Source organism: Ips typographus, linkage group LG5, assembly GCF_016097725.1.
Source record: "Ips typographus isolate SLU linkage group LG5, UJ_Ityp_2.0, whole genome shotgun sequence".
In the NCBI taxonomy this organism is placed as follows: Eukaryota; Metazoa; Arthropoda; class Insecta; order Coleoptera; family Curculionidae; genus Ips; species Ips typographus.
This window is the reverse complement of record NC_138426.1, coordinates 12,822,664-12,843,262: the sequence shown is the minus strand read 5'-3', so window position 1 is coordinate 12,843,262 and position 20,599 is coordinate 12,822,664. Positions and strand designations below refer to the sequence as shown.

Here is a 20,599-nt window from a genome sequence, read left to right as displayed (position 1 = left end):
CATTACTGTCACTGGGGGGGATAGATTTTGATTTTAGAAAAATAACCCCACTTATGTTATACGAGTTTTACTGTTTGATGCAATTTCAATAATTATGATACCCCCCAATAGACCATTTTAGAACACATTACTTTGACGGTTTTGCCAGAAAGTCAATTTGACAAGAGACAGATTGTCCTACGTAAACATTAAGTGTAATGGTCTCCACATAACCTAAATTTTGTTTAACTCATTTTATCAAACCTGTTAAAAATCACGTATTTCTAATAATTTATCTTTACAACAACCGAAATCTTTTAGGAAGATCCTAACCTATAAATGTTCTACACATATGCGGTACCCGTATTCTCTGATCTAAAAATACACGACAATCGAATATCTATGCCGAAACGCTACGTCGACTTTGTCCCAAAAAAAAATCTGTTACGTAAAGGTACTTGAACGCCGAGAAAACAGAGAAGGCGGCGGTTTACACGTCACGTGACGTCATATATACCTGAATCCCACGTGCAGGAATGTGCATACATTCCTGCTCGAAACTGGGTCACCAACCAGCTGGCCAGAGTTTGGTGCCACGTTGCCACGTCACGGTACCACCAAGAGATACGTTTAGCATGTCTAGATTGGAAACTTCCCGGATCGTTGGTGTTTCCGGTTCAGCGTGGCAACGTTGGAGGTGTTAGTATTAAGAGAGAGTCAAGTGTGGTAGTGACATCTGGCGGTTATTTTTGCAAGTTACGATCGGTATCACTAAAAAAAAACAGGAAACTGATGATTGTCAAGAAGTTAAAGTGTTTTACTGTTGGTGTGACATTTTCTGGTTATGACAGTGACACCTAGTGGTTGTATTTAAAAATGAGGATTTCAAAAATGTGCTTAAAAGAGTCATTATCTCACTCCAAGTGGCTCTTACAAGCGATTTTGTCCCTGACTGTCCTTTCAAACTGTGTTTCAGGCAGTTCAAACTTTGACACCGCTTTTCTAGCTGACTGTACCAAATTTTGTAGTGTTTTTCAGGTTATTGGATAGGAAAATTAATGAGGATTCTAAAAATGAGTTTAAAACATTTATTTTCTTACTCCAAGTAGGTAACACAAGCGATTTTCTCCTTCACTGTCTTTGAAAACTGTCTTTCTGGCAGTTATAATTTTCAAACCATTTTTCTTCTTGACTGTACTCGATTTTGTAGTGTTTTTAGGTTATTGGATAAGAAATTTAATAAGGATTTCAAAAATGTGCTTAAAACAGTCATTTTCTCCCTCCAAGTGGCTCTTACAGGCGATTTTGTCCCTGACTGTCCTTTCAAACTGTGTTTCAGCCAGTTCAAACTTTGACACCGCTTTTCTAGCTGACTGTACCAAATTTTGTACTGTTTTTTAAGTTGGTGAATGAGAAATTTAATGAGGATTCCAAAAATGTGCTTTAAACTGTCATTTTCTCACGCCAAGTGGGTTTTACTAGCGGTTTTGTCCATGACTGTCTTTTCAAACTGTATTTCTGGCAGTTCAAACTGTAACACCGCTTTTCTCCCTGACTGTACTAAATTTTGTAGTGTTTTTTTTAAGGTTATTGAATAGGAAATTTAATGAGGATTCCAAAAATGTGCTTCAAACAGTGATTTTCTCACTCCAAATGGGTTTTACAGGCGACTTTGTCCCTGTTTTTTCATACTGTGTTTCTGCCTGTTCAAACTTTGACACCGCTTTTCTACCTAACTGTACCAAATTTTGTAGTGTTTTTTCAGATTATTGGATAAACAATTTAATTAGGATTTCAAAAATGTGATTAAAACAGTCATTTCCTCACTCCAAGTAACTCTTACAGGCGATTTTATCCCTGACTGTCCTTTCAAACTGTGTTTCAGCCAGTTCAAAGAGGGACAGGTTCCAGAGACAGATGACATTTTGGCGAATGAAGTATTTGTATTAACACCTTGTTCCCAGGGAGTTTTAAACGTTGTTCAGAAAATCAGCTTCTTCATGGAATTTACTTAAAAACAGCAACACTTTTACCATACATTAACCTGAAACATGTTAAAACCTTTGGGATTACAAATTCCACTTTGCATAACCTGATAAATACAACAACAATTCATAAACGTTAATCTTTCTTAATAAACGTAAGTCTTATCACAGTACCATAGAGAAACCGACTCTAGTTCATCGACCGAAAAGAACTCTGTGACGTATTGACAGGAAGAGTACCGGTACTGCCGCACAGTACCACGTTTCCTACCATTTCCTACACTCGAGCATAAATCTTCATCGGGCTAACAATGAATTGTGTGCATTTTCAGTTACATTAGTGCAAGTGCGGTGAGCAGTACCGGGTTATTTATAGAGATTTAAATATAGATGCTAAAGTTCTTAACATGTTGGTAAGTGTAGTACATTGTTTAAATAGTTAGTTAGGTAATACAACTTAGTGGAGAAGTACCAAAAAAATTACCATCAAAAAGCCATTAATGTAATGTTTCAGATCACATTATTTGTATTGTTGTTGATCAATTATTTCCTGTAATTATCATCTTCAAGAGGCCAAAGTATACCCCATTTATTTACTCAATAACTCAGATAACTAACCAAACAAACTTTAAACTATTTTTTCGTATAGACAGCATGGTTTTGGTCGGCTCTATTAGCATTGCTGGTTGCATACCTATCAGGCAATAAAAGGTATCGATGGTTTTATATCCTGTACAAAACACTGCCAAGGGACGTCAGGTAATTGTTTCATTAATTGTAAGCTCTAGAAATTGTATTATATTTTGATACAGGGCAGCCGCAAGATTTACGAAACTAAATCGCAGGATAACGAGCTGGGTGAAAAACCAGGATACCGTTCCTAGTGTGTTCACCAAATTGTTGAAAAATCATCCTGACAAAGTTTTGTTTTACTTTGAAGATGACACTTGGACTTTTAAACAGGTAAACTTACTGAAAATGTGTTTTTCTACAAGAAAGACTTTTAAAGTTCTACAGAAATAACAAGACATCTGAAATTTCTTGAAGAAGTTACAGCTAGTAAACTCTGAACATCTTTTTCAAAGAGGTTCCTAAATAACCTTTACTGTAGCCTAAAAGCTTAACATTTTCTTGTCTTGTCACTTAAATCACTCATCATTTTCATAGTCAAACTTATTTTGTTCAATGTTTTCCTAATAACTAATTAAAACCTATTTATCTAGTTGGATGATTACAGTAATCAAGTGGGTCACTATTTCAAGTCAAAAGGTTACACAAAAGGAGATTCGGTTGCCCTAATGTTGGAGAACCGACCCGAATATGTGGGAATATGGCTTGGACTCTCCAAAATTGGAGTAACCACCGCTTTGATCAACACCAACCTAGTTTCTGATCCTGTAGTCCACTGTATGAAGGTGGCTCATTGCAAAGCTTTGATCTATGGTAGTGACTTTATAAAAGGTTGGTTTTTTCAACTGGTTTTTTAAATGGTTTATCAAATTTTGTGGTTGGTAGCTCGAGACGACATTTTGAAAACCATCAGTAACGTGGAAATGTTTGAATTTGGAGATTCAGACACTGTGAGTTTTTGCACTGAATTAACTAGTCAGAGTAAAACTGACCACCCTGAAGTATCCAGCATCTCACCCAAAGACAAAATTATGTACATTTTTACTTCAGGTACTACAGGTTTACCTAAAGCGGCGGTAATTTCACACACAAGGTACCACTCAGTTTGCACTTCTAGAAAACCCATTTTCATGGAAACTTTCAGGTATTTATACGCCGCAGTAGGGATCTACAGTTTGGCTGATTTATCCCCAAACGATATCCTTTACAACCCTTTGCCCCTTTACCATACCGCAGGGGGAATGTTGGGGATTGGTTTGGGGATCATCTTCGGTCTGGGCGTAGCCCTAAGAAGGAAATTTTCCGCCTCCAACTATTGGAGCGATTGTCACAAGTACCAGTGTACTGCCTCCAATTATATAGGGGAGATTTGCAGGTCAGTGCTGTCAAATTTATGATGCTATAATGCAACGTTGCTTTTAAGGTACCTTCTGGCAGTACACAAACCGGGAAGCAAAGTGGAACACTCTGTGGAAAAGATGATTGGCAACGGTTTACGACCCGAAATGTGGAAAGAGTTTGTGGAAACTTTTCACATTGAAAATGTGTTTGAGTTTTATGGTTCTACTGAAGGAAACTGCAATTTAAGTACGTTTTTCATCTTTTAAATCTAAACTTTAATGTATGTTTGGTTGCAGTTAATATAGATAGTACCCCAGGGGCTGTTGGGTTCATCCCCAGGTATGCCAGTTTTATATACCCGGTGATTTTGATTCGTTGCGACGAACATTCTGGAGAACCACTCAGAAACCATGAAGGTAGTTTTTTACAAGTATTTCAGTTTGTATTGTTTAATAAACAAAAATCAAAACTAGGTCGTTGTATTCGTTGTTCAATTGACGAACCTGGAATTCTGGTTGGTAAAATTGACCAAAAGCACGCTCGCAGTGAATTTGGTGGATATGCCGACAAACAGGCGACGGAAAAGAAGCTTCTTAGAAATGTCTTTGAAGATGGAGACGTCTATTTCAACACTGGTGATGTCCTGGTGCAGGACGAACTTGGAAACTACTATTTCAAGGACCGAACCGGAGACACTTTTAGATGGAAAGGTGAAAACGTGGCAACTAGCGAAGTAGAGGCTGTAATCAGCAAAGTTGCTCAACTTAAAGACGCCGTGGTTTATGGGGTCCAAGTAAGTACCTTTGTCGTGGTTCTGTTCAACTCTAACCTGATCGAGTAGGTTCCTGGTACTGAGGGTAGAGCTGGAATGGCGGCTATAGTAGATCCGGACAACAATCTCGATCTGAACCAGCTGGCGCAAGGACTAAAATCCAGACTTCCTGGTTATGCAATTCCATTATTTTTGAGGGTTATAGACAGTTTGCCCATGACCGGGACATTCAAACTGAAAAAGTTGGATTTACAGAAGGAAGGATACAACTATGATCAAGTTAAAGATCATAGACTGTATTTTTATGACGCAAAAAAGTCTGAGTATATTCCTTTAAATAGACTACTATACGAAGATATTGTAGAAGGAAAATTGAGGCTGTGAGCTGTTTTGTAGACTGTTGTTTTAGGTTGTTTTAATTTTTAATAAATGTGTTTTGTAGAAAAAAGTTTTTTTTTTCACTTTTACATCCTAAAAATTAAAAATAGACTATTCTTCAACAAATCAATAGAGTTGCTAAGAAACTCCATTGTTTGTACTGTAACGTAAAATACGAACAAAATGGACAAACACTTAAGGCCTGTTTTTACCCTGGAGTTAGGCCATAAAATCCTTCCAGGTTTGGTGACTATAGGAAAATACGACGGTAGTCATCCTTGTCTAACTGCAGCCACCAACACTGATAAAGTAAGCCTTATTCAACCACTGGTAGTGAATTGAAAGTGAACCAAAACTTTAGGTACTGATTCACAATCCTCACAGGAAGAATGTTAATTCAGTTGGGAAACTAATTTGGTCTGAATCCAACCGAGAATTGGCCACATTGAACGTGAATCAAACTATCACAGCCATTGAGGCTGGTCCTTTAATATCTGGTGAAGAAAAGGATATTCTGGTTATAGGTTTGTAACTTTTAAACCCCTGGAACTGTTTCTTAAATCACTTATGTTAAAGGTACTGAAAGCAATTTGTTGGTTTACCACGTTCACGACAACAAAGACGTATTTTACAAAGAATGTCCTGATGGAGTGAAATCTTTAACCATGGGAAACCTAAAAGGCTTTAATTCTTCAATTTTACTAGTGGGAGGAAATTCTTCCATTCATGGCTATGACTATAATGGAGACGAAGTCTTCTGGGTTGCCATAGGGGATATAGTCACCTCCATTATTCTCCTAGACTACAACAAAGATGGCATTAACCATATGGTGGTTAGCTCAGAAGATTTCAACATCAGGGTGTTCAATGATGATGAACTTGTAATGGAACATAACGAAACTGAGGTGGTTTCTAGTTTGGTACCATTAAACGACCAGAAATTTGCCTATTCAGTTTCGAATGGTACTGTGGGTGTTTATGAAAAAAATTCACGATTATGGAGAGTTAAGGTTAGTTAAGTTAATTTTGATCGAAACAAACTTAATGGTGAATTTAGTCTAAAAACTTTGCCATATCTATGCACCAATACGATTTGCTGGGATACCTAACTCCCCAACTAATCACCGGCTGGTCTAATGGTAAAATCGACTGCAGGAACCTCAAAACTGGTGAAGTTCTCTTCAAAGACTCCATGTCTTCTGGTGTGGCAGGGATTGTAGATGGTGACTACCGCTCTATGGGAAAAACCGACTTGATTTGCGTTTCCTCAGAGGGTGAAGGTATTTCAAGTTGTCTTGTTCAGAGCGTTTTATCTCCTGGAGCTAAATTTTAGTCAGGGGTTATACTACTACTAAAGTGGTGGCTTCGGGTAGTTCGAGCGTGGAGCAGGAAACTATCAAGGAGTTGCTAACCCAGAAACAGGCTTTGATGATGGAGTTGAAGCATTACGAGAACAATACAAAGTATAACAGTAATGTGGCCAATGAAATGGACAGTTATGAGGCTAGAGGGGTCATACCTTCGAGTACCAGATTACAAATTGTGGTTACTACTAATAATGGAGGCAATAGACAGAAGGTGATATTTGTAAAATTGTTGGTTAGTGATTAATTGGTGAATACACTTTGTAGCCCCATGTGGAAGTTTACATCTGCACCAACAACTCCACAATCATTAAAGCTGTGATTATATTTGCTGAGGGCATCTTCAAAGGAGAAAGTCACGTAGTTCATCCTGAGGTGTCCAAACTGACATCAGGGTTGGCCATCCCTCTTTACTTGCCTAAAGACAGTCCAGTTGATATACATATTAAAGTATAAAACATCAAAACAGTCCAGATTTAGTGACCATATAAGGATTTTTTCTCAGGCTCTAGTAGGTTATCCAAGCAGTATCCAGTTTCACGTTTTTGAAATCACTAAACAGTTGCCAAGTTTCTCCATGTACGCTCTGAAAGATTTGTCTGCGAAAAACAAACCTTTAGGTAAGTTGCCACTCCTACAACTGGTCATCCTCACGAATCAAACTTGTACAGGGTGTGTCCACTTCAAAATAACCGAACGTTTGCAACGAATTTGCTTGTGGATCAACCAGAATTTTATCTTTCCTACCGATATTGAATACGAATCGGGTCCAAATCTGGAAATCACCGTGGAGTGTTTGAGGGATCGCACTGACCTAGTGATGGTTTTTGAGATATCTGGCAAAGTTACTTTTTACACCAACAACATGTTTTTGGCCGCTGATTTAGTACAGTCTCTGGCCATTTACTTGAAACTGGATAACTTGGAGGTGAGTAAGTGAATGGCCAAAATGAAACGCTAAAAAATCTGGATAAAGTCCAGGGCGTCATTTCCAGAAGAGGAAACCAACCTGAAGAATTTTATGCAAAAATTGAGTGATATACAGGAAGCAAGGCTGAGACTGGATACTGATGTGGCAGATAGACTGAGTCAAATTAGGAATTTGATTATTAGGGCTGAGGATAGCAGGGTTAATGATATGTGAGTATTGCAACATACATTTCAATAGTAAAAGAAGTTATGAAAAACTATTATTGCAGAAAAGAGATGATCGAACATTACCATGAACTAAACAACGTCAACAAAACCCTAATAAATGGCTACAACATTAAAGCACAAAACTACAATGAAGGCATTGAAACCATGAAAAAAATCAATCATATCATCCAAAAAGCCTCCAGGCTGAGAGGTACACAATAAAACTACAGGGTGTACAAAGTTTTAATCATTTTATTTTGTTTTAGTGGGACAAAATTCGGCAGTTATGATTAATCATTGCAGGAACGCCATTAAAAACAACAATATAGAAGGTTTAATTAAAATTATCCGAACTGGAGAGCTCTAATATTAAAATGTTGTATACAGGGTGGTCCAGTTTTAAATGTCAATAATTCACCAATCCATAGCCAATTAAAAAATAAGTTGACATTCATTATGTCATTTTCCTGAAAAGTGCTTCAAATTTCTGTTTAAAAAATCGTTTTTTTTTTTGTCATAACTGTCAGACCGTTGGAGCAATATTGATCAAATTTGGAACAAGCACTTTATTACACGTTATTACGGTCAAAGACCCAAAACTAACCCAACCCAACTTAAAAATTGTCTTGGAAACGGAAAATTCACTTAAGAAGTTTAAAAAATATTATTGTAGCCAGTTTTGATAGTTTCCAGACAAACTGAAAGACTTTAGTTTTGAAAATTGACTTTTCATGCAAATCAAGAGACTTTAATACTGAAAATTGACTTTTTCGAGAATTCGTTACTACAAATTCATACATTTAAACCTTAAAAATTGACTTGAACCCCAAAATGTGACTGAACTAATGAAAAGTGACATCAGAAGCTTAAAATTTGCATTTGAAGTAAGTTTTCATAATTTTAAGACAAATTTCAATATTTTAGTCTTGAAAATAGTCTTAGATGCAGGACATTAACATTAGATTCATGAAAATTGTCTTGAAAACTAACTTTTCGTGCTTTTTTCTTTGCTTTTCATTTTCTTCGAATTCTGGACTATTTTTAGTGCTTCAAAACTGCTTTCAGCTTGGAAAATCGAGTTTCAAGACTATCTTCACCAAGTTATTGACATAGCAAACTTAAAAAACAATTTTTACATTCTTCATAGACTTAAAATGGCATTCCAAACTTTGTCACTATTAAATCGACTTCTAGACACCTCAGTGCTAAAAATTCTGGTGTATTTCTTAATAAACTAGACTGTTTTTAGTGTTTTAAGGCTGTTTTCAGTGCCTCAAATCGAGTTTCAAGACTATCTTTACAAAGTTTTTGACTTATCAAGCCTAAAAGCCAGTGTGTCCACTGACCATAGTCTTGAAATTGTTATAAGCTTCTTCACTATTAAATTGACTTCTACACTCATAGGTGCAATAAATTGTAGCATCTCTAAGAAATTCAGACTGTTTTTAGTGCTTTTTAAGACTGAAAAATCGAGTTTAAGACTATTTCCATAAGTCAAGTTTCTTCAGTAATAAAAGTAAAAAATTTTGGTACCAAATGCTACAATAATAGTCTTGAGAACTAATTTTTAGAAATAAAATAGTCCGAAAATTTAATTTACTTCTAGACTTGTTGAGTTGTACACCAATTAAAGTCTTGAAAATATACTTTTGGACTCTCTTTAGTCCTAGTAAAGTCAGTTCTAGCATTAAAAGTCAACTTTTATATTATTTTTAGTAGTAAAAAATGAGTTTCATGCACAATACAATCTTTGTCTTGATTTCCGGACTTTTTTTAGTTCTTGAATGCCAGTTTCAGACACTCAACCAGGATGGCAGTCTGAGAAAGCGAATCATAAGACCATTCCTAGTAGTAAAAAGCAAGTTTTTAGACTATTCAGTACAAATTTGGACTTTCACAAGTCTTGAATGTTCAGTTTTAAACTATAAAACGATTTTTTAAATTGAAATTTGGAGGACTGTATTTTCCTTAGGAAACGTTTTTCAGAAAAATGACACAATTCAAGTCAACTTATTTTTTAATTGGCTTAAAACTGGACCATCCTGTATACAAACATATTATTGTTAATCATCTATTAAAAGCAGTAAATAGTAAGTAACCTCTGGTCTTTTTCTCTTTCCGGTAACCATAATTTAACTACAATACATAAAGGATTAAACACTAAGTAAATAAAAAACATGAAAATAGGACAAAAAGCTCGCAATAAAAAAATAAATAACATTGTTTCTGTCTTATCTAAAAGACTATAAATGGCAGTTTTTATAGAAGAACACATCAGATCCAACATGGCAACAGTGTATTTTATTGTATTAATATTGTGCTATTGTGATATTGGATTGTGGAGAAAAATTAAGGCGAGCTTATGGTGAAATAAGAACTGGATGACAGAATTCGTCTGTCAACTTCAGACCAAACGGCCAATACGAAACTTTCGATATCACATTCGTTGGTACCACGCTGAATGCGGAAGTACCCGTATTCACCCCATTGAGTACCCCAACTATTAGCAACTTTCTGCGCAGAAAAAAAAAAGTTAAAAAACCCTAAAATAGGGTCCAATAGGACTTACCCAATATTTCTGTAATCCTGTAGGAGTGTAATCCTCGCCCCACCCAACAATCCTCACCGAATGGTAACCATGATGGTGTGGCAAAGACAAACCAGTGTGCCGGTAGATACCTCCTTTGTACGAGAAGAAATCGTGATATACCTTCATGGTAGCTGCAAAACACCTCTGCTATTAAAAGGCCTACCAAATTGCTGGATGCCTTGTACCTTGAACCGGTCCTGATCGCATAATTTCGTACATTATGTCAGTTTCGTTGCCCAATCTGTAAGCCGGGCCTACTTTGTATCGTTCGGTTCGTTCAGAGTACTTGGGTGGAACGCATCCTGCTGCCCTTAAAGGTCCAAGCCTTCTAATGGAGCAAGTGGTGTTCCTTCCAGTATAAGGAAAACACTGTTCGTCCACAACTCTGTATAAGAGACGTAAGACAAGTTGCAAATAATACAGGGGGGGTGTTAAAACTTACCCATATTTTCTGACAAAAGTCCACGCCCTATCCAAACGTCCTCCTTCACACCCCTTCCCTCTTGGCAGACATGATAGTATGTTTTGGGCGCTCAGTTGCACTTCCTCCTTACCCTTTGAGATAATTCCGTATCTGCGAAAAGGTTATTTTTAGTGGTAAAAACCTCCCAAAACTTGGTCTGACCTATCAGAAGCCACGGCAGCAGTGGAAATAGCCCAAGACGATCCGCACCATTGTTGGTCTTGGATACCATTGATATACCGGGGCCACTTGGTGAGGCTGTCAAACTGTCTGGGGATGCTAGCCGGGTTGTAGTAGCGTTTCACCGGGTTCATTCTGATGACGTCCTTTTGGGGTTGCAACGTTCCCAATCTGTATTTGATGCCTCTGTCGAGGGTTTCCCCCCAAAAGTCCGAGTAGTTGGAGGCGGTCCAACCGTGCGAGTCCGCGTTCACATTGTACAGAATCTCCTCCTCGATGATGCAAACGTCAGTGTCGCACATCATTTCCACATTTTCTATTCCAGTAGCAACGCATCGGCTAGAAAAAGACAGGCATTGTATCGCAAATTTCATCTCAGCCAATCAACTAACCAGGTTTTGCAATTGTCCCTTACAACTTGATTCACTCTGTAGTTTTTATCCTTGTATGTACAGGATGTGATTTGTTCAGGTGGTCGTTGAGTCGTTGGTGGTGGGGGGGTGGTAATGTCCAATCCCCAACAATACGACCAATAATCCGGACAACAGTCGTGAACATCAGTTCGATTACAAAAGTCGTCACAATAACACAAAGTACCTAAAAGTTAATACTTTTTGATAAATTCTGCATTAACATCTAATGAGTGACTTTACCTATGATTGGTTTAGAACAAGTATCCTTTCTTTTTGTACAACATCCAATTTCAGAACAGTAATTTCCCCTAAGATCGCTCATATCGTCGTAAGGTTGTAAAGCTGCCAAAGCCAAACAGCCAAATAGTAATATCAGACTGTGACATAACAATTGGCGGTTCCTCATCTGCAATCAAAGTCAAAACCTTTACTAATCACAGCAGTAAAAGTGTACTAAAAGTGGTTTTATAGTTTGTTTGTTTGATTAATACTAACAACAGAAGTGCTAATTGTGGCACTCGAAAGTCAGGGGCGTGCTTCGATTTTTTTTTGGAAGGTTATCCAAATTGGTGCAAACATATCGAATATCGGCGATATTTAATGAAAACCAACTGCACGTCTGGATCAGTTTAAACTGTGTTAATGTACAGATGGTACTTATTATTCAGGACTGTCAGAGCTGTTTTGTATGTAAATTCCGATGTTTTAATAAAACACTGATTATTTTGGACCCTGAACTTAATTCGAAGCTAATTGTTCTACGTGTCCGAAGTAATAAAATATTGATTTCTAACTATAAAAATGGTTGAAATTATTAGAATTCAAAAAATCACTGTTTTTGCTGTAAATTGGTAATTTCTGCATAAAATTGCCTTTACCCTTGTTTCTGTCAGGTGTACTTAGTGCATCCCTAATGACGTCATTAATCAAAGTTCACTTTAAATGCAACTCACGTGGGTTGCACAAAAATTCGATTACTATTCAAATTAAAGCAGCGCACCTGGTTTTATTACCAAACTTGAGCAGAAAAAAAATGCGCAACTAAATGTTTACATGACAAAGTCCATTAGTACAGTTACAGATTTTTGATTATATTTAAATTTACTGAAAAAATCGCAATAGTCCAGGTTCCACTAGCATAGTGTGTGGTCTTATGTTAATCTCCAAAGTAAAAATAAACTGGTCACGTTCCAATCAATATTCACCAGACCAAATTAATATCAATTACATGATTCTGACAAGCCGAAAACAATTTGATCATACTTATTTCAATGCTGTAAGAGTAAATAATAAATAAATAAAAACAATAACAAGGAATTCCGACGAAATTGATCGATCGTCGAATTTATAAATAATATGCAAATAATTTTCTGATGACTTTATGAGACAAAATGACGTAAGCTTGGAATTGTACGAAAGTACTGAGAGGATTAGAACAAGGTTTTTCTTCGTTTATACATATTTATGAATGTTTATCAGAGCTATTAGGAGCAGTAGCAATCCATGTTTAGTAATCAAAACTGTCGGTTTTGCTTTCGATTTGTTTACATACAAATCACTTTCAAGTACAAGTTGTTAGCCTACAAGATATGCAAATCTGTTTGAATTAAAGTTGGAATACCAAAAAAATATCACTAACATTAAGGTTCATTGTCCCTTAAAATTACTTTGAATTATAAAGCCTAAATCTCATTACTGCATCAATTTGTTTCAAGCCATTTTAGACCTTGCAGGTTGTATTGGTTGAGAAATGTTCAATCAGAACCAGTACTAAGTTGTTTTAGCATTGTAAATATTGTTGATCATCAATCTATCATTAATAATGATAAAAATCCGTCTGGGCTACTGGTTTCTTCTTTGAGCTTCCATCTTAAAAGGAACGGGTTGGAAAGTAATGCTAACAAAATAATTGTAAAATAGCTGAAAACTAGTCTTGTGTAGAATATTACAAATAAACTGTTTTAAACTGTAATTTTGGTCATTCTGGGTTAAAATTGACAGTTTTGACGTTAATGACAGTTGTCACGTGACACTAGACCGGTACTTACTACTACGGTCATGTGACAACTAGCAAAATAATTGTAACAGAGCTGAAAACTAGTCTTGTTTAGAATAATGCAAGAAAACTGCTCTAAACTGCAATTTTGACCAATTCTGGGTTAAAATTGACAGTTTTGACGTTAATGACAGTTGTCACGTGACACTAGACCGGTACTTACTACTACGGTCATGTGACAACTAACAAAATAATTGTAAAAGAGCTGAAAACTAGTCTTGTGTAGAAGAATGCAAAAAAAACTGTTTTAAACTGTCATTTTGATAATTCTGGATAAATATTGACAGTTTTGACGTTAATGACAGTTGTCACGTGACACTCCACCCGCATTTGCCTATACGATCATGTGACAACTATTAAAATAATTCTAAAAGAGCTGAAAACTAGTCTTGTTTAGAAGAATGCAAATAAACTGTTTTAAACTGTAATTTTGGTCATTCTGGGTAAATATTGACAGTTTTGACGTTAATGACAGTTGTCACGTGACACTAGACCGGTACTTACTACTACGGTCATGTGACAACTAACAAAATAATTGTAAAAGAGCTGAAAACTAGTCTTGTTTAGAATAATGCAAGAAAACTGCTCTAAACTGCAATTTTGACCAATTCTGGGTTAAAATTGACAGTTTTAACGTTAATGACAGTTGTCACGTGACACTAGACCGGTACTTACTACTACGGTTATGTGACAACTATCAAAATAATTGTAAAAGAGCTGAAAACTAGTCTTGTGTAGAAGAATGCAAAAAAACTGTTTTAAACTGTCATTTTGATAATTCTGGATAAATATTGACAGTTTTGACGTTAATGACAGTTGTCACGTGACACTCCACCCGCATTTGCCTATACGATCATGTGACAACTATTAAAATAATTCTAAAAGAGCTGAAAACTAGTCTTGTTTAGAAGAATGCAAATAAACTGTTTTAAACTGTAATTTTGGTCATTCTGGGTAAAGAATGACAGTTTTGACGTTAATGACAGGTGTCACGTGACACTAGACCGGTACTTACTACTACGGTCATGTGACAACTAACAAAATAATTGTAAAAGAGCTGAAAACTAGTCTTGTGTAGAATATTACAAATAAACTGTTTTAAACTGTAATTTTGGTCATCCTGGGTAAAGAATGACAGTTTTGACGTTAATGACAGGTGTCACGTGACACTAGACCGGTACTTACTACTACGGTCATGTGACAACTAACGAAATAATTGTAAAAGAGCTGAAAACTAGTCTTGTTTAGAATAATGCAAGAAAACTGCTCTAAACTGTCATTTTGATAATTCTGGATAAATATTGACAGTTTTGACGTTAATGACAGTTGTCACGTGACACTAGACCGGTACTTACTACTACGGTTATGTGACAACTATCAAAATAATTGTAAAAGAGCTGAAAACTAGTCTTGTGTAGAAGAATGCAAAAAAACTGTTTTAAACTGTCATTTTGATAATTCTGGATAAATATTGACAGTTTTGACGTTAATGACAGTTGTCACGTGACACTCCACCCGCATTTGCCTATACGATCATGTGACAACCATTAAAATAATTCTAAAAGGGCTGAAAACTAGTCTTGTTTAGAAGAATGCAAATAAACTGTTTTAAACTGTAATTTTGGTCATTCTGGGTAAATATTGACAGTTTTGACGTTAATGACAGTTGTCACGTGACACTCGACCGGTACTTACTTATACGGTCATGTGACAACTATCAAAATAATTGTAAAAGAGCTGAAAACTAGTCTTGTCTAGAATATTGCAAGAAAACTGTTCTAAAGTGCAATTTTGACTAATTCTGGGTTAAGATTGACAGTTTTGACATTAATGACAGTTCTCACGTGACACTCCACCCGCATTTATTTATACGGTCATGTGACAACTGTCAAAATAATTGTAAAAGAGCTGAAAAACTAGTCTTGATTAAAATGTTGCAAGAAAACTGTTCTAAAGTGCAATTTTGACCAATTCTGGGTTAAGATTGACAGTTTTGACGTTAATGACAGTTGTCACGTGACACTCCACCCGCATTTACTTATACGATCATGTGACAACTATTAAAATAATTGTAAAAGAACTGAAAACTAGTCTTGTGTAGAATATTACAAATAAACAGTTTTAAACTGTAATTTTGGTCATTCTAGGTAAAGATTGACAGTTTTGACATTAATGACAGTTGTCACGTGACTCTCGATCCGCTTTTATTTATAAGGTCATGTGATAACTGTCAAAATAATTATGAACGATCTGGAAAACTAACTAATAACTAAAAGATTACGAAATTGGGTCGATTTTGATTCCTGATTGATTTTAAACCACATGTATGTGACTAAGTGACAATCCAGTAAAAAACTGTGCAAAGTGTGAACACAGTGATTGACTGAATTTTAGTATAACTCACACTAATTAACTAAACAACAATTTTTTTGGGCTTGTGCCATCGATCAATTAAGTTGTGACACTTTAAAGACCATAAACGTCTAGAGAGAACATTTTATGAATTTGACCGTTCATTGGCCAAAATGTTTTTCTGGTTTTTTTTCTAGTAGTCTGAAAAAGGAAGTCAAGGCAATCTGTCACTTATCTCCCGTACAATCAACGTCTAAAGTTTAATTAGACAAAGAGGCAGTGGTAACTCGTTGTAGACGTTTATTGACCAATTAAAAAATGCGACCTCCTTTAAGGACCTAAATGAGTTGGTTTTTTCTCTTATTTTTAAACAGTTAATTAATTGCTAATCACGATGATCGGTTCGTATAGCGCCAGGCAAAACAAATTACACAAACCTTATATGGAGATTATATCGAAGCAATATAGAATATATTGCTCGAGAAGCTGGGTCATGGAAAACAATGCAAGTTCATTGCAGTGCATTATTATCGATCGATATTGATGTATGGAATTTTGCAGGGATAATAAATATTCACGGCCTCATTGACCTACAAAACAGACTGTTTGTGTCGGTCGACCCTCTTTTCCACTATCAACTTTAACCCTTGTTCCTATATTCTACATACCGCACCTAGAATGCCAAACTGTTGCCAGAATTCAAAGGTACCACGCATTACAAATTCCAGGCAGGATTCGTCATGACCGAAAATTTACTGCACTTTATTCCCAGTTTACGTGTGTACCATTAAATTTAAATTCATTCAGTGTTTTCAGAATGATTCAAAAATTTTAAATGCAAAACATATTTTGACCAATTCGAAAAGTCAAGAAGCCTGTTATGCTCACGAACAGCTGTTTCAGTTTAGATTAAAACCAGCATTAAAACTTGAGAAGGTAATTATAATGCTATTTTCAGTGTCTGATTGAGACATATTGGAAATGATCATTTTACTCAAATTACGTAAATTAATCAATTAACAGAGAAAAAATTTCAAAAAACACAACAGCTTCAGGAGGCCATATCTAATAGTTGTGACGTTTAATGCTAATTTTAGATGTAACTTACAGTCACGTGACAGCTCAGCAAAATTGACTTGTTGACAGTTGTGACGTTTATTACTAGTTTTAGATGTGGCTTATAGTCACGTGACATTTGGAACAACTGTCATGTTTCATTCGAACCACCTCAAAACATTTTGTGGACATTGTCCTTAATTATACACATTAATGAAAACAAAAACAAAAATCTCTGGTGGTTTGATTGAATTTAATTCGTGACGCTTCGGCTTCTGGCACGCGAGCCAATGACGTCAGCACTAATTCATCCTTGACTGTACTTATTATTTAGAATGTTTAACATAATCGTTTAACTTTACACGAGCGTGAATGTTTTTTATCAGAAAATTATGACTTGCGCTTTCCCTCTAAAAAAATTGAGCCAATTTTCACACCTCTCATCGTTACGTAATGTTTACAAAACGTGCAAAAGATCGTAATAAAAAAATTAGCCGCAAGTCGAAAACAGATATGCACCTGGTCGCGATATTTATGCGCAGCGCTTTTTTAGCACCTTCGATTGATTCATTATTATTCAAGGGACATAAATATTTACCGCATATTTTTAACAGCTGATGATGAGTATTTTAAATATCAAATTCCTTATCAATGAGAAAATCTACTCGAATAAACAGGGCCAACAAATTACGTCATACCATTCACACAGCCACAATGAATGACGTTGACGTTTGTAGCAGAAGTAAAATGCATCTGTCATTTTGTTTAGGCATGGCCTCCTATGAGTTTTTTTTATGGCGGATTGCACCGACGTAATTATTTGTTGATAGTTTCTTCAAACTTTTCCAGTTGCAACTTAAATGTATCGCGATTCGGTTATTATTTTGTGTGAGTTGTATTTGTGTATTTCATATTTTGATATTTTCGGTAACCGAAAATGTCTAAACAATTCAGTGAATAGCGAACAGCGGCTGATAGATGTTTCATGCGACATAAAGAGAGTTGCTGCTTACCGTACTTTGCAGGTTTACCATCAGGAAAATAACACACACAGTCCAGAATCACTATCAACACCAGCCTGCATAATTCAAGTAAAGTAATTTTTACGAGTAACTAACGACACTGATTTAATTTTTCCGCTCTTGTTAATATTTTGCCTTTTTCCAGCTTAACCTCACTCTCGTGAGTCTTGTCAAATCGGTAAACCAGTGAAGCACTGTCAATGTCAATTGTCAATCAATATGTTTCCGTCCTTTGCTATCATTCAAAACACACTGATGCCATGTTGCCGAATGCTCTCGTAAAACAGGTATTGATAAAAATGAATGCTCTATAATCGGCTTAACAAAAACAAAACTTTTTAAATCACCGGGAATTTGGAATGTTGAAGGTGGCAACCGCGAAATATCAATGAAAACTTTTGAAACTAATCAAGAGTGAATTTCAATCTGACGTCACCATTTATAACGTCACGTGACTTTAGACTAAGTTGTGATTTGACTGTGACAGATCTTGTGCAAAATGTCATAGTCAAATTAAGTTTAGGGTGCCCTTCCATATCGGTGTAATCGGCCCTTATCCGATTGTCTATCCCAAAATTCTATGCATACATTTTTGAATTTTTTATAAACTGTGTTGATCAAAAAGTTAGACTGGCGAGAGAAAACGGCTCACGTGATCTAATCACTGCAAGCTATTTAAGAGTCACATGATACACTGGATGTTGATGAAGAGGTTTGTAACAATTACTGCAGGACATAATGTTTGTGGTTGGTCAAAAAATGTGTGTTTTAGCATATGAAAATGCTTAACCAGAAAGTATTTAGTATATTTTTATTAATTTAAATATAAGGGATATATAGAAAAATAGAGTTCTATCGTTTTGGTCGCCATTTTGACTTCACAAGCATCTTTATATTTTAGAAAAATCAATGTCAAGCATTGTTCTTATCTGGAAGGAAAAATTTCTCTCTATTGTTACAGTCACTTGAATTTTTTTGAAGTTTTTTAGAGATAATTATTGCCAACAGGTCGTTTTGATATTGTAAGATTGCCTCAAAATTAATTTTATTAGCACATTATTGAACTGAAGCTTCAAAAAAAAATGCCGTGTTGCCAGCACTACGAATTGCTGTACTTTTGGCAGGGTGGCTAAATATACCTTTGTGTCTGTAAGTAAACAGTTTGTTAATCTAAACTTGTCTACTTGTGTCATCATCAGAGGTACCAACTAATTTTTATTGAATATATAAATAAAATTTCCCATCTGAAAGCTCGTTAAAAGCCAATCAATCACGTCATATTCAACCATTAATCAAGTACTTACATCTACATTCGCATATAAATATTACCAATGAGGGAATAAAAATTGGTTTTTATTGCCACATCAACTTGAACATTCCTACATATTTTAGCAAAAATCGTATTTATAGATCAAAGCAAATGCAAAAAAAAAATATTATCAAAACATTTTTTCGGTAATAAATTTTGCCAGAAGAATGTTTTACGATGCCAGTTGCAAGATTTCCAGAGGCGAAACGGCAACGTGGCTTTGTTCTTTTAGGAAAAAATGCTTGCAATAAATAACACACACGATAAGTTCCCTTACGTAAGTAGTGCAAATAGACACAAGTTGTAAGCAAATCAAATAAAATAATGGGACAGTTTCTTTCTTGGCTGTTTATCTCAACTTGTATATACGACTTTGTGGAGTACTATACAACATAACAGACAAGTAAATAATCGAAAAAAAGGATTATATGAATGAATTAGGACAAGGACTCTAAACAATTCTCAAAAATGTGGAAGGTTAAAATGTTTTTAGTTATCTCGTAAACCTGAACCTTGATTTAATGTTAAAATATTTGATTAACATTAATACTTAGTTTGTAACTTTTTGTCCTACCACAACCTGTAATACACATTACTTATAATAGAGGATATATAAATTCCTATTTAATTACTCATTATCTGCCAGATGATTATTAATAATTGTTTATAAAACATATGCAAAAAATTATAATCAGTACAAAAATGTTAATTATGAGTCACTCACAACATTATTTGACAATGTTTATTTTAGTTACTCTGAGGAATGTACAGAGTGTGTAATGATGTGAAAATGTATTTTTAACACTGGCTCAAAAATGTGCACTTTTTGAATAACACTAGAAAAACTAATAAGCATTTTAGGTTCATTTAGTAGTGATATTTAAAACAGCGTATACTTAAAGGAAATGTAGAGAAAAAATAGAGACAACTCAAATAGAGTAAGTTAGACGGAGTATCTATGAATATAATGGTAACTCCGCCTTTTAGTACAGAGGGTGGTGTGTAAGAAAGCTGCTTTTTTGACCAATCACATAACAGTTCATTTTAGTAATCTGAACGCCCTGTGAAAATAATGAACAAATATGTATAGGACAAAGAATGATTGTTTTGATGTCCTCTGGTGCTCCTGAAAGTTTGGTGTAAGTATACAATGTGTCCCAAATATTGAAATTTTATTTTTACAAAATAATTTTAAAAAATTTCAAAAACTAAAATGGACATTAAACTTACCTTGTTTTTGATTTATAAAAAAAAAATCACAAAAGCTTCCGGAATTTTGGCGCCTTCGTCTATAAGTTTGTAAACCGCTCGCGGTAGTACCCAACCACTTATCACATTCAAGTTCAAGCGATCACTGCAGCAGAATCGTACCGGGGCCAACAAAAGCCGAGTTGAGGAGTACCGTACTACCGTACTAAATCGTACCACTTCAGACCGACATCTTCCCTTACCAATCCAGAAAATAAAAAATATAATGCATCGCGTTCGTATAGTAGAGTGGTGGTTTTGTGTCAGCGTCAGCGTTTCGTTTGCATACACATTCGATCGGATCAGATTACGACACTTTTTCAG

The 20,599-nt window shown here is 35.5% G+C and overlaps 3 protein-coding genes and 1 long non-coding RNA gene across 7 annotated transcripts; 3 read left to right on the top strand and 1 right to left on the bottom strand.

Moving 5' to 3' along the window:
* Positions 1-2,200: 2,200 nt before the first annotated feature.
* LOC145729115 (long-chain fatty acid transport protein 4-like) lies at positions 2,201-5,155 on the top strand. The gene is made up of 10 exons (XM_081979746.1): positions 2,201-2,377; positions 2,614-2,723; positions 2,777-2,927; positions 3,188-3,425; positions 3,480-3,687; positions 3,739-3,969; positions 4,018-4,181; positions 4,232-4,351; positions 4,409-4,728; positions 4,777-5,155. The coding sequence occupies exons 1-10, from the start codon at positions 2,372-2,374 to the stop codon at positions 5,089-5,091; spliced, it is 1,863 nt and encodes a 620-aa protein (XP_081835872.1). The 5' UTR covers positions 2,201-2,371; the 3' UTR covers positions 5,092-5,155.
* Positions 5,156-5,240: 85 nt separating this feature from the next.
* Positions 5,241-9,684, top strand: LOC145729114 (BBSome complex member BBS2-like). 2 transcript variants are annotated; one of them, XM_081979745.1, is made up of 11 exons: positions 5,241-5,394; positions 5,447-5,609; positions 5,662-6,095; positions 6,143-6,365; positions 6,419-6,663; positions 6,717-6,899; positions 6,955-7,069; positions 7,121-7,377; positions 7,426-7,589; positions 7,649-7,797; positions 7,853-9,684. In XM_081979745.1, the coding sequence occupies exons 1-11, from the start codon at positions 5,269-5,271 to the stop codon at positions 7,951-7,953; spliced, it is 2,160 nt and encodes a 719-aa protein (XP_081835871.1). In that variant the 5' UTR covers positions 5,241-5,268; the 3' UTR covers positions 7,954-9,684. The 2 variants fall into 2 exon arrangements, with proteins under 2 accessions (XP_081835871.1, XP_081835870.1); XM_081979744.1 differs by having other exon boundaries at positions 6,955-7,377.
* Swim (Secreted Wg-interacting molecule) lies at positions 7,821-20,477 on the bottom strand. 3 transcript variants are annotated; one of them, XM_081979752.1, is made up of 8 exons: positions 20,288-20,477; positions 11,473-11,662; positions 11,212-11,416; positions 10,802-11,158; positions 10,619-10,750; positions 10,362-10,561; positions 10,156-10,307; positions 7,821-10,100 (listed from the first exon to the last, which is right to left on the bottom strand). In XM_081979752.1, exons 2-8 carry the CDS (start codon positions 11,636-11,638, stop codon positions 9,936-9,938), a joined length of 1,377 nt encoding a protein of 458 aa, XP_081835878.1. In that variant the 5' UTR covers positions 11,639-11,662; positions 20,288-20,477; the 3' UTR covers positions 7,821-9,935. The 3 variants fall into 3 exon arrangements, with proteins under 3 accessions (XP_081835878.1, XP_081835877.1, XP_081835876.1); XM_081979751.1 differs by having other exon boundaries at positions 11,473-11,638; positions 20,258-20,476; XM_081979750.1 differs by lacking the exon at positions 20,288-20,477 and adding an exon at positions 17,710-17,857 and having other exon boundaries at positions 11,473-11,638.
* On the top strand, positions 17,198-18,125 carry LOC145729134 (uncharacterized). The gene is made up of 3 exons (XR_014178278.1): positions 17,198-17,571; positions 17,658-17,805; positions 17,864-18,125. It is a non-coding gene; the product is annotated as an uncharacterized LOC145729134 (long non-coding RNA).
* Positions 20,478-20,599: the final 122 nt, after the last annotated feature.